Source organism: Danio rerio, chromosome 18, assembly GCF_052040795.2.
Source record: "Danio rerio strain M-AB ecotype USA chromosome 18, GRCz13ab, whole genome shotgun sequence".
In the NCBI taxonomy this organism is placed as follows: Eukaryota; Metazoa; Chordata; class Actinopteri; order Cypriniformes; family Danionidae; genus Danio; species Danio rerio.
The window spans coordinates 23,320,421-23,333,691 of NC_141038.1; the positions used below are offsets into that span (position 1 = coordinate 23,320,421).

At 35.3% G+C, this 13,271-nt stretch overlaps 1 protein-coding gene across 1 annotated transcript in view; it reads right to left on the reverse strand.

Moving 5' to 3' along the window:
• Positions 1-3,758: 3,758 nt before the first annotated feature.
• Positions 3,759-13,271, reverse strand: part of nrn1la (neuritin 1-like a) — a 75,522-nt gene continuing 66,009 nt past the window's right edge. Inside the window, 1 exon segment of the mRNA NM_001324501.1 lies at positions 3,759-6,311. Coding sequence (NP_001311430.1) covers positions 6,032-6,311 — 280 coding nt within the window. The 3' untranslated portion in view covers positions 3,759-6,031.

Below are 13,271 nucleotides of genomic sequence, written 5' to 3' on the forward strand. Positions count from 1 at the left end.
TTCCACTCCAGTTATCTTCGTCTTGAAGCTCCCCCCTTTCCACCCCTACATCCTCCCACTCTTTCTGATCGGGCGACACGGTGGCCCAGTGGCTAGCACTGTTGTCTCACAGCAAGAACACCGCTAGTCCAACCCATCGGGCTGGTTGGTGTTTCTGTGTGGAGTTTGCATGTTCTCCCCGTGTTTGCGTGGGTTTTCCCCGGGTTCCCCGGTTTCCTCCCACCGTCCAAAAACATAAACCATAGCCAATCGACTAAAACAAATTATCACCCAATACAACCTGAGTTTACACTTCTCACGGTGACAAGCAGGGGAGTTCTCGAGACCTACCTGACCTCGAATTCCCCTCTCGCCCTTCTAACGGGAGGGAGCCCCGGGCTTGAGGGTATTACGAGCTCAGGGCTCTCTCCCGGGACAGCATGCCAAATACGCTTTATTGATTATCAGCTAAGTGTGAACTCTTGAAACAACAATATATGCAGTTTTAAGCATATTTTAACATGTTTCAAGTAAAAAACAATGGATCTGAGAGAGTTGATAAAACCTGTCATTCTGCATTTCAGCATTGAGCTGTTCTTACTCTGAAACAGCCTTTTCAAGCCAAAAGCTTTTTTGGAGGTTAACAGCTGCTTTTTTCCCAACATTTTTCAGAATATCTTGTTTTGTGTTCAACAGTAGAAGATAGAAATTCTTAAAGTTTAGAACCACTTGAGTGAGAGTGAATAGTGAGGAAATATATTATAATATATATATATATATATATATATATATATATATATATATATATATATATATATATATATATATATATATATATATATTTTTTTTTTTTTTTTTTTCCTTTTTAATACATCAGTTAAAAGGGTGCAGATTTCCATTACAGTTGATTTCAGTACCTTTGTTTTATTTTCAAATGTACACTGGTTCACTTCACTTTGTTTTCAGAGCTACATCCCATTGTCAGCCTCATGTACCTTAGTATGTTGCCTTAGTTAAAGGTGAAGTATGTAAGTTTGGCATCTAGTGGATGAACTAGGTATTGCATTCCTGGATCAAAACAAACGCGAGCGCAGGTTGCCGGATTGTAGACCAGGGGTAGGAAACCTATGGCCTCGGGAGCCACATGTGGCTCTTTGACCAAAAATATGTGGCTCTTCAGCAGTCTCCCTTAAATAAAAAACTAAAATTGACACTAAAAATCAGTTTCCTATTAAAAATACAATTAAAAAGAATTTTTATTGTTTATCTTTACAGCAAAATGAATAAGAATAGGAATAAAAGGACTTTTAAAAAATGCACGTGTGCTGCACTGTGGTTTAACTTGAATTGCGACACCAAAAAAAGGGCATGTAACTGACATTTCAATGGTAACCTTGCGCATGTACATTCAAACAACATTCATGAGTGTTGATGGAGAAAGGAAAAAATTCTATAAATTATCGTATTTATAGAAATTATCATATATATCCCCAATGGCTCTTTAAAAAAATGCATTTGCAAAAAAAATCTGAAATGACTCTTTGCTGAAAAAAGGTTCTAGACCTCTGTTCTTCACCAAAAGGAGCGATTCTCATCGAGCCTAAATGCTGATTTAAATCGTGTTCTATATAAAAAGCAACGGCACGCAATAGAAGCAACATTCTCCATCTTAAAAAGAGTTTTTGTTCTAACCAACACCTCGAATTGATAAGTTTGCTGCTGAAAAACAGAAAACTTTGACATTGATCACCTCAGGTACACCTCATGCTTTATTCAGTGTTAAATGCTAACAGTGTGAGTTTGAATGCCATTTTACATGACATTTATTGCCATTTACTGAAAGCAGCTAAATAAAATAAAGCAAACCTCATTTGAAGCTCTGAATCTGTGTCTGATTTCAGAGTTTGCAACTGTCCACCGGAGGTTGCATTTCGGTCACCAGCACATCCTTTGAGAGCCTTTCTGTCTGAATGAATGAAATAGGCTGTTTCCATCAAGGCAACCCTGGTGCTGAAATAAAATTGGTTTAACATGCATTGGACAGGTTAAAAGAACCACAACAAAGACAGTGTTCCAGCATGAAAAATGCATTTTCAAAGCAGAATATTCTTTCACCATTTGTTTTTCAAATAAACAAGAATGTTCACTTGACATGTTTCTTAAATTTCTGCAAACATATTATGGTATTTTTATGCTTTAGAAGAGTCAAAAACGAGTACAGCACCTTTAATAATTGTGTCCGCCCCCTAGTTTCTTCTTTGGGTTGTTAGTCCTTGGTTTGCTCAGTGTATTTATGTCCTCTGTTTCTCTATTTGTCGGTTGTTGAAAGTGGAGGTGCTATATGTTCCCTGGTTTATGTTCCTGTATTTCTTTCTTTAATTTTTTAACCCTGGGCCTGTATTGTTTCTGTGCAATTGTTATTAAGCTTCTGACTGAACAAGAGAAATGTTCCACAGCAAGACCCATAAAATTGATGATTCTCATAGAGCGCTGTTTATGTACGTATGCTGTGTTGGGAGGTAATCTCCGTCTTGCTAACTGAAGGTGTGTCTGTGTTTACAGAGACATCTGTGACGCATGAAATATTAAAATCTGGAAGAGGCAGAGGAATAAAAAATGACATCCAAAGTGAGAATGAAGGATTTACACACATTCGGCTGAAGCTGTGATTTTACAATTTGATGCAGGGAAAATCCCAGTGACTCTGAATCAGATGAACAGCACCTTTTATTTTTGTAATAGCAATAATTTTATTTATATAATGTATAGAATATAACTTGTATGTAGCAAATCATTGTGCAGACAGACAGAAAGCAAGAAGCAATTCAAGTTTTCTCACGGACGCCTTCAAGATCATTTTTAAGATGGTTCTTCCATTTTCAATATATCGTCAAATTTCTAAATAAAGGAGGAAAACACTTAATTACATGCAATTCATAAAATACATCTATCAAGCAAATTATAACTGCCTCGTATGTTATCACAAATTATAAATAAAGGAGGTATTAATAAGTACTGTGTAGCAAGGAGTCATGTACACTTCAAATCTGTACATGTTAGCCCTTACTATATTATTTAGACATATTTTCATTTAGATTGTACTACATTCAACGGCTTTGATGAATTGGATTACAAGCAAAGAAAAGCATGTGTTAATAGTCATTTGAGACATAAGTGGCAATCCACCCCATGTTTTTTTTTTTTTTTCAGGCTAAATAAATGGCTTTTGCCCTCCTTAATAAGTTCACTGCATTGGCAAACATGATTGATTGCCAATTAAGCTTAAAAATTAAACATAAATCACACAGACTGAGGAATCCACTGAGCGGAGCAGAGCGCAGTGTTGAGTGGAGGTAATGAAAGCTGATCCCGGGGAAACCTCTGCCACTTCTTTACACATAAAGTCATGTAGCCACAGAAAAAAACACAGATAGGGCTTTTCACACTTGAAATGGCTACCACCAGGTCCTTCTAAACACCAGGTAAATGTTCTCTCCCAGCTGGCACAAAATGTCATAAGACGTCAATATAAGTTTAGATTTTGGTTGTGACGTCAGGTGACCGAAATTCAATGTCTAGCCAGTGTCCAGGAACAACGTTTTTTTTAATGTCCAATAACGACGTCCAATGACGTTAATATTTGGTTGATTTTAGGTTGTGTCGTAAAGTGAACAAAATCCAACATCATAAACCAACATCATATTGACGTCAAATACTGACATTTATTCATCAGGTATGGCAACCAAAATCCAACATCTGATAGACGTCATAGTGCTATCATCTTCACAACGTCAAGCTGTAACCTCGTTAGATGTTTGGTTGTTTTTAGGTTGCATTAGAAAGTGACCAAAATCCAAAGTCTGTCCAACATTGGACATTGACATAGGTCTGAAATTGAGTTGTGACATCAACCAGATTTTTATTTCCACCCAAATTGCAACGTTCCAACAATGTTGGGGTACAACGTCAATCTAACATAATGTTGACGTCCTGTACCTGCTGGGCTTGCTTCACAAATAACCCAAGGACAGGGTTAACAATTAATCCTGGATGATTTGCGTTGTACATTTTTATTCTGCAGTCCATCTTGGAGGTAGGATTTTTCCAGCCTTATCTCACGAGGAACCATAACTATATTATCAGAAAAAATTGCTTCTGAGAGTTCATTCATCATTTCTTTTTCGGCTAAGTCCCTTTATTAATCTGGGGTCGCCACAGTGGAATGAACTGCCAATTTATCCAGCAAATCAAAAAGTTATAAACTTCCGTGAGGCATTGCGTTAAATTATTCCAAATGACTTTAAAAAAAAATGATACTCCAAATTGAAAAACTGAATCCTAAATTTGCAAGACATTTGAAGTAATTTCCATCATGGTGGTGACCAACAAGCACAGTGTAGAGCTACAAGTTGTGTTTGTTTTGCTGCACAAATTGTTTTAACGTGATAGTAGCTATATACTATAAAATCGTTTATACTGTTTATTTACCCTGCACAGTGTTCCTTGACTATACAAAGCATGTGAAATTGAGGCATGAGATAATGCATTGTAAGATTACAATGAAATGTTTCACACTGCACAAGTTTGGCACTAAAATGAAGGCTTAAATGTCCCCAGAAGTGATGTCATTTCACTTTAACTGGAAAACAGAAGCGCATTTTGAGCAGCAAGGGATTGCGAACAATTGAATCTAAGCCTAATTTTAGGAGGCTGTGCGCTTCAGACTCTAGAAGAAAGCTGACGAGAAGCTGACATGGTGAGGGATGTCATGAAAACGGTTGAAGTAACAGTTTTGAAGGTTTTTTCTCTCAATATAACCTGTCACTGATTAAGAGTATATAAGCTCCAAAACATAGGTATTCATAAGGCTAACACGTTCAAATAAAAGACCAAACATTTAATTTGGATTTCACAAAACCACTTCTAAATTAAAAGTGTGAAATCCAACTACGCCCAGGGTTAAAATTAGTGAACGATGATAACCACCAGTGTGAAAAGCCCTTGTATATATCATGTATATGGTGATAATCATTCACAATTTACTCTTATTGATGTTAATGTGTTCACCTTCACTGATTTGCCTCATCTGTTCATTATGCACTCCAAGATAATATACTCATTCAAATAAGCTCTTCTTTACAGCATATCGGTCATATTTTCTATATATTACCATCATAAAGTAATCATTTTTAAGCTAATCCATCATGTCTTACATCAATACAAATACACATCACTGAAAAAAAAATAGCTATGAGGAATGTATAATGTAAGACTGTACAATATATATACACAGTATTCTGGCCAACATCAAATGAACAGCAGCTCCATACTGACACAGACTATAGTACAAAAACACATTGAAGCGTAATGCTGTGCTATTAGTTAAACTCAAACAAGGAACCCATCATTAATAAATTGGGCTTTACCCGTCACCCAAAGGCATTCAGACTACAGACTACAAAGTCTGACAAGTCTGTTCCCAGGCAAAGCCTGTAGGTGAGCCGTGATGCTCAGATTTACTTTTATTTGTTGTAATCCTTAAACTTAATCCTCTCAGGATCCTACAAAAGAAGATTACACTACAGAGTGAAATAATAACATTTTTGAAGGCTCTTCGCATTGCTTAGATACTCGTAGCTCACAAAATGTGATAATGTATTGCAATATACCTTCATTTTCTCTCAGATGAAGGCTTTCAAATGATTGCAAATGTCTTTCGCCAACTTCGATTTGTCCTCATCAGGTGCATTTTGGTCCTCCTGTGGATGACATTTCTGTTTTGACATTTAAATCTTTCGATTTTTAAAAAGATTTTTTTTTTCTCATACTTAACAGAACAAGACCCTGAAGAAGAAAACATAACCCTGAAAATAAACGTGTCCTTATGAAAATGACAATCTTTTTGTTCCAACAATCAAATTTATGCCATAAAATGAATAAATATTATAAATAAATACATAAAATTAGTCCTAATGCATGAGATCTTTATGAAAATGTCAGAACAAAACCAGTCTGTTGTCTATGTGCTGAATCTTTGAGTCCTGAGATGTGGTTATATCCATGAATACAGCAATAGCGCAGGCAAACATAAGGTCAGAAAGGTCAGGCTTTTATGACTAGCGCGACCCTTTAGCGACTCCTGATTGGTCTCATCGGGGCTTTGGGAATCAGAGGCGGCTGCTGATTGGCTACGGCTGGAGCACATCTCATACAGGTTACCAGAAAACTGCATCTTTTTGGACTCTTGTCTCAGAGAATCCCACACTTTTGCAGCCTCCTCAGGACAGCCGGCCATGGCCACATTCGCACAGTCATGGAAATCATCCCAGGATCTGCAACAGACACAAGCTTAAGGTTTAATGGGGTGATTATTTAATACCTAACCTACAAGCTAATGAGCTGGAATCACTTCTGAGACATCTCTCATAGTTTAAAATAAAGGATAAGGTAGTACTACTGTAAAATAAAGGGTTTTTAATTAGTCAAAATTATATTATTTAATAGACATTTCATAATTTCTATCAAAGGGATGATCTACAGAGAATTCAGCTGGTTGTTATCTTGGAATTAATCCCAAAAGGGTGATCAGGAGGACACAACATGAAGTGGATGGGTCTTGATCACCCTGAAGGCTTCTTTCTATATAAGTAAATAACTAGACGCAAAATATTGATTGAGTCTAAATATTTTATTACCTCTCTGAATGCAAAGCTTCCATGAGGCAAGCAGTTGTTAGTAAATCATACCACTTATTACATGGCTTTTAACCACATTAATAATAATGAGATGAAAATCACAAAGATGACAGTCACTAGCAAGTATATCACTGAATTCTGGTTGATGTAAATATAAATACAGAAAGTTAATAAGCCCTACTGTATGTTTGATTTTTATCTTTTTTTATGGGGAACGATTATTTGCATTTTTTTAAACCATAAAAACGATCTTATAAAATATTCAGTTGATCTGGCATTAGTTTCCTGTCAGGAAGAAATAAATAGCTCCTTATATTTTGAATATATTAAAAGTATCACAGAATGTTTGGCAAAAGTTCATTACATCTTAATATTGGAAAAACAAAAGAGCTATGTCTGGGAAGTCAAACAAGAGTAGCAGATACTAGATTTTATAAACCAGTCATCATAAATAAAAAAAATAGTAGAGCAGGTCTCAAATTGTAAGTATTTAGGCACAATCATTGACAATAAACTGAATTTTGACAGTAATAGAGACTGTTTATAAGAAAGCAAGCCAGCACTGCAGTCTCCTCCGCAACTTGAGAAGTTTTAGACTTTAAACATGACATATAGATCATTAATAGAGAGTGTTCTCACATATAATATTGTTTCATGGTTTGGTAACACAACATTTAAACAGAAGAAGAAATCATAACAAATGATCAATCAGGCAAATAAGATGAGTGATTAAACAACATTTGCTGCAGATTTTATTTATGGACTCCTTTATGGAAAAACAGCAATTGTGATTTTTAAAGATAATACAAATCCCCATTCGCTCAGCTTTTGAAACGTTACCATCAGGACGCAGGTTTAAAATTTAGAAGAAATGCTTATAAAAAGTTATTTATCCAGTTGTTGTATTAAATCAGATTACAGTTTAATGTGAGTCGTGCAATTGTTAAGAATTGTCTGCAGTAATATGCATGGGGCTAATTTGTTTTTAATTCATGTGTTTGTCTTGATGAGACATGTTAATATTATGTGACTGCTGTATGGTTGTATATTACCAGTGTTAAAGAATTTATTTTCTGTGCCAAGCAGAACAGACAGTAAAGTTTAAACTTAACTAACGTGACCATTTTTTTCTTTCACAATTATGCAAAATTACACCATACAGATGAAGTCAGAATTATTAGCCCCCCTTTGAATTTTTATAATTTTTTTTTTGTTTGTAAATATTTCACAAATGATATTTAACAGAGCAAGGAAATTTTCATAGTGTATCTGATAATATTCTTTCTTCTGGAGAAAGTCTTATTTGTTTTATTTCGGCTAGAATAAAAGCAGTTTTTAATTTTTGAAAAATAATTTTAAGGTCATTAATATTAGCCCATTTAAGCTATATATTTTTTGACAATCTACAGAACAAACCTTCATCATACAATAATTTTCCTAATTACCCTAACCTGCCTAGTTAACCTAATTAATCTAGTTAAGCCTTTAAATGTCACTTTAAGCTGTAGTGTCTTGGAAAATATCTAGTCAAATATTATTTACTGTCATCATGGCGAAGATCAAATAAATCAGTTATTAGAAATGAGTTTTTAAAACTATTATGTTTAGAAATGTGTTGAGAAAATCTTCCCTCCAATAAACAGAAATTTGGGGAAAAAATAAAAAATAAACAGGGGGCTAATAATTCTTACTTCAACTGTATGTCCTATAATCTGTTAGGAATGGTTACTTTGCTTTTATTTTGTTCCTCCACAAATTTCATCTCATTTTCCTCATTAAGTATTCTGCAAACTTGCTCACTTGTTGTTTCCATGGTAACTAAGTACACTAATTTCTGACCTAACGTAATGGAAATATTATTGATCTTGGTGGAAATAGCAGAGCAATTGATGGACAGTAAATCGTTATCCCCTAAATAAATGTTAAAATGCTTTTTATTATTTTACTCTTCATTAAAGGACCGCAGCTTTTTTAAACAGTGGTTTTGTAATAAATACTGTATCAGTAATACTTTTATTATCCATTTGCATATTTAAAGCCAAAAAGTCAACTGCTAAAATATAAACCTACATACACACACACACACACACACACACACACACACACACACACACACACACACACACACACACACACACACACACACACACACACACAAAAACATTTGAAAAGTAGAAGAAACAAATCATAAAACCAAAAAGTAAAAGTTCCCAAGAGTTTCCCAAGTTTTAATGTGACCTTCGTATAACAAAACGAGAATAAAATGATTTTAAAAATTGTTAGTTTTGATAAAACTCAACCCCAGGGATATACAAGTTCCTAGTAAAGAAACACCCTTTTATGTTAAAACCACAGTTCTTAAATAGACCGAAGCGCAGCGAGACTGTTACCTATTAAAGAGAGATGTACTGAGCGCAAGTCTGTCCTTCAGCAGCACAAATGTCCTTCAAGAGCCGTTTCTCTTCTAAAATGTTCCTCTCAGATCTGTGATTGAGGAGCAGTCTCGGCTTGAGCCTGACTCTGTGCAGTCTGGAGGGAGACTGTTACTGTTGCAGAAGATCCCCTGACAGATGATCAGACCTGCTGTGAAATAGTGTGTGAAAGTGTACATGTGTGTGCATACCTGTGTTTATTAATGTGCGCACGCGATCACTGAGCTCAGTGCCAAGATTAATTAGCACCTGGAGGAATAGCGCTTAAATAGCTGTGTTACAGTCAGGAGCCATCCTTATTGCAGGCTTGTGTATGCCTTGAATGCTAACATGCTAAACGTAGGACATTTTAACTCACAATATTTTTAATGTTCAATAAAGACTCATGTAAAACAAGTTGACATTGTTTTTTCAACAAGTTTTTTTTTATGTTCTGCCTCAATTCCAGATGAATTTAATTAATTAGACCAATGATTTAATTAATAAATGTATTTAATTATAAAATAACTTTTTTGAGCATCTAACTCTACCCTAGTCAGAACCTAAGCACTTAACAAAATAACCTAAGTTCTTAACAAATATAAAACACTGACTGAGGTACATCCCAAAAATAAAAGTTCTGTCATTGTTTACTCACCAGTCTACTTGAATGCTATAGCTTTTCAATAAATGAACAAGTTCTATATACAGGCAAGCCTGGTGAAAGGGGTGGTCCTTTTTTCTCAAAAGATAGACCTTTTTGCAGTTCTTCGTCACATTACTTTATAAATATAAAATTTACAGCTGGATGCTGGACTCAGTTGTGGAAAGAGTTCTGAAAAATCTTAATTAAGTAAAGGTACTATTACAAGCCTAAAATGCAGTGCAAGTAGAATAAAAGTATCTTACTCTATATTACTCAAAGTATGAGTAAAAAGTAGACCTTTCAAAAGTAGTCAAGAGTAGTGTGTAGTGAGTATTACGCTGTAAAAAGCTGATGCATTTACATGTAATTTGTGGATGAGGGTAAACGTAACATTCTATAGTGTATTTAGTTATTATGCAGCAGGCACACAACGACATACTGTACGGCGTTAATGTTTGGTTAGATTTAGGTTGTGATGTCAGGTGATCAAAATTCAAGTTCTAGCCAGCGTCTAAAGACAACATTATTTTGATGTCCAATAACGACGTCAAATGACGTTGATATTTGGTTGATTTTAGGTTTTGTTAGAAAGTGACCAAAATCCAACGTCAAGCCAACATCTTAAACCAATGTCATATAGACATCAAATACGCGTACCTTTATTCCTGAGAGTGTACAGTAAACATCTGTCAACTTCTCATTGGTGACATGCTTTTAAACAGTCTCTGGTTCAATGTGTGTAAAGATTTTAAACATCTTTTGGACACTTTTAATGTTTCCAAACAGTTTGCTGCAACTTTTAATTGCCCATGTCTTGAGGTAATTGATTATGATATTATTATAGTAGTGGAGTAAAAGTAATGATACTGCACTAAAAATGTACTCAGGAGAAAGTAAAAGTACACATTTATAAAACTACTTAATAAATTACAAGTCCTGAGAAAACTACTCAATTACAGTAATTTAAGTATTTGTTATTTGTCACTTCACACCACTCAGACTCATGAAAAATAATTGTTTGCATTGAACAAAACTGATTAACTGAAGTCACACCAGGATTCCGCTTGCTCTTAAAATCTTTTTTAATGGGTTATTTTTACTATTTTTAATGAAATAACAGTCAAAATAAGACAAATGAGCTCATGTATGGGACGAATTGGTCAGTCAATTCTTCTGAACCACCCGAACCCCCACTGGCTGCAGGTCTGATATACCTAGTAATTGCTGTGTTTTAAAATGACAAAGTTTAGTACTGTATATTTACAAAAATGCTCTAATGCAAATCAATTTTATGCACTTCTTTAAATATAAAATGATGTGTTATAATGACGGTTGTAGCCAAATTAGCTTGATTTATGAATATTACTGATTATTAATAACAAGTTATTATTAATTATGAATATTCAGAATTAACTTAATCTAACAAAATAAATATAACAATGACTTTGCCCGCTTGTCTGAGCAGACTTTTTTAAATCAATTATTTATTTAGAAAGGGAATTATACTTCTTTTGAAGTAAATTAATAGTTTAGAAGTTTTGTTAAACTTAACAAAGCTGGTAACAAGGATCTTTTACCGTTTCTGCAAGGCAAAACAAAGACAATCCAATGTGGTTATAAAGTGATTTAATGACTCGTCTTAACACATAACAAACAAACATACTATACACAAACAAAAGAACTGCAAGGAAATAGAGCATTTAGATAATAGAAAGGCAAATCTCACTCAGTTCAACACGACTAATAAGAACCACCAAGACATTGATAAACACTATAAAAGAGGCACAGCTTAAAACGCAAGACTAATACCTGCATCTTAGCAAAAACTATAGAAAACTCAAGACATGTCACTCATATAGTTTTGAATGGGAGAAAGTGTAACAGTCAGTATGGCAAATGAAGCCCCGCCTACTAGTACAGGAGCCAATAATCGATCGCTATAGACTGAAGTTTCTCCAGGGAGAAGCTCAGATCAGACGTGTGCTTTTGCGATAATTTGGTGGTCAACAAACACACTGGAATCTCAGCCAATACTTGCTTCACAGACATAAGATATATATCCACATAAAGATTGAAATCTGTACTTTAAACGAATCAAGTGCACTTGAAAACAAAAGTTTTTTTGGTTTTGTAATTTGTATGAAATAAACGTGAGGTACAGTCTGTCCTGTCAAATGCACGTTATATGACAGAAACTACTTAAATGCCCACAACCTTGTAAAGAGTCGCTGTCATTTCTGGAGGAGATTCGCCATCAAGACCAAGTTGTGGATTACTACAGAGGAGCAGTGCAATGAGGCTAAGCATTATCCAGAGCATGATGATGTAAAGAGCGGCCATAAATGAGATTGGTGTTGTTATCTCCTTCCTTTAGAGTGTGCATGCGCATTAGCTTGGCGATAATAACATATGAGACAGTTATTGTTTAACTTTATTGGTGATTTCAAATATGTAATTTAATCGTAAGCTTGCCAAACAGTTTTGGAGAATTTGATATTTCCCATTCAGACAGAATGCCGGAGCATACTGCCCGAGAGGCGTTTCAAAGATGGCCACCGAGCGCACACAAGGCGCAAACTTTAAACAAAGCTATAATTTGCTGACTAATATGAAATGTGGACTCAGGCGAGTCACGCGGGTGCAGAAACAGGGTCTCCCTTGGTGTTATTCCTGTCAAAGACCTTCTGAACAGATTGGTTGCACAGTTTAAAATTTAAAGTGTTGCTTTGGTAACACCCATTTTCTAGGGACTGACCGAGGGCAATAAAGGAAAAGTTGCGCAGGAATTTTTCTCTGTTCCTTTTGCTGGTTTTGGGCTGTACCGAGGTATGCCGGCAAACTTTACCTCATGGTTTGAAATAACACTAAACAATTATGTACAGAGCAGAATGATATCAAACATGATAGCTTCAACACACATTAAGCAGGATCTATGCATTTCTACATTATGTAACGCCATAAACGGTCCATATAGGTTGGAAACAAACACATTATATACATTTTGGAGTGAGTTTTGTGCTAAATGTCCATTTGAATATGAATGTTTGTGCATATGTGTGAATTCCCAAGATGGAGGCAGGGTTTTCCACTCTTGTCTATCTTTAAAGACTGTGACAGGTTGGCTTCCCCAGCATCCTGGTAGATAAGATGCCACAGAGACTTTTTGGAGCCAATAGTAGTAAAAGTGTATGAACAAAAGCACTCCAAGTTTATGTATTTTGACTAAGGAGGAGAAATCAAAGAATTGCATATCTTCAAAGCTACACATTATGTATTTGACTACATGTTAGAATTAAATATTGATTACCAAAGGTTTGTTACTGAAAGTGATGGTGTCCACTGCCTGTTAAAAAAATGACACAAAATGGGCACCCAGTCTGTCAAAAATACTCCCTTTACATTACATGGTTCAAGACATCCAATTCTGAGTTTTTCCTCCCATGTGGCACAGGTCAAATATGACCCATGAATGTGCAAGCAGAAAAGAAGCACAAGGATTCAGAGATTCTCAGATTGGTTTCAGGCCTCATTCATATATGG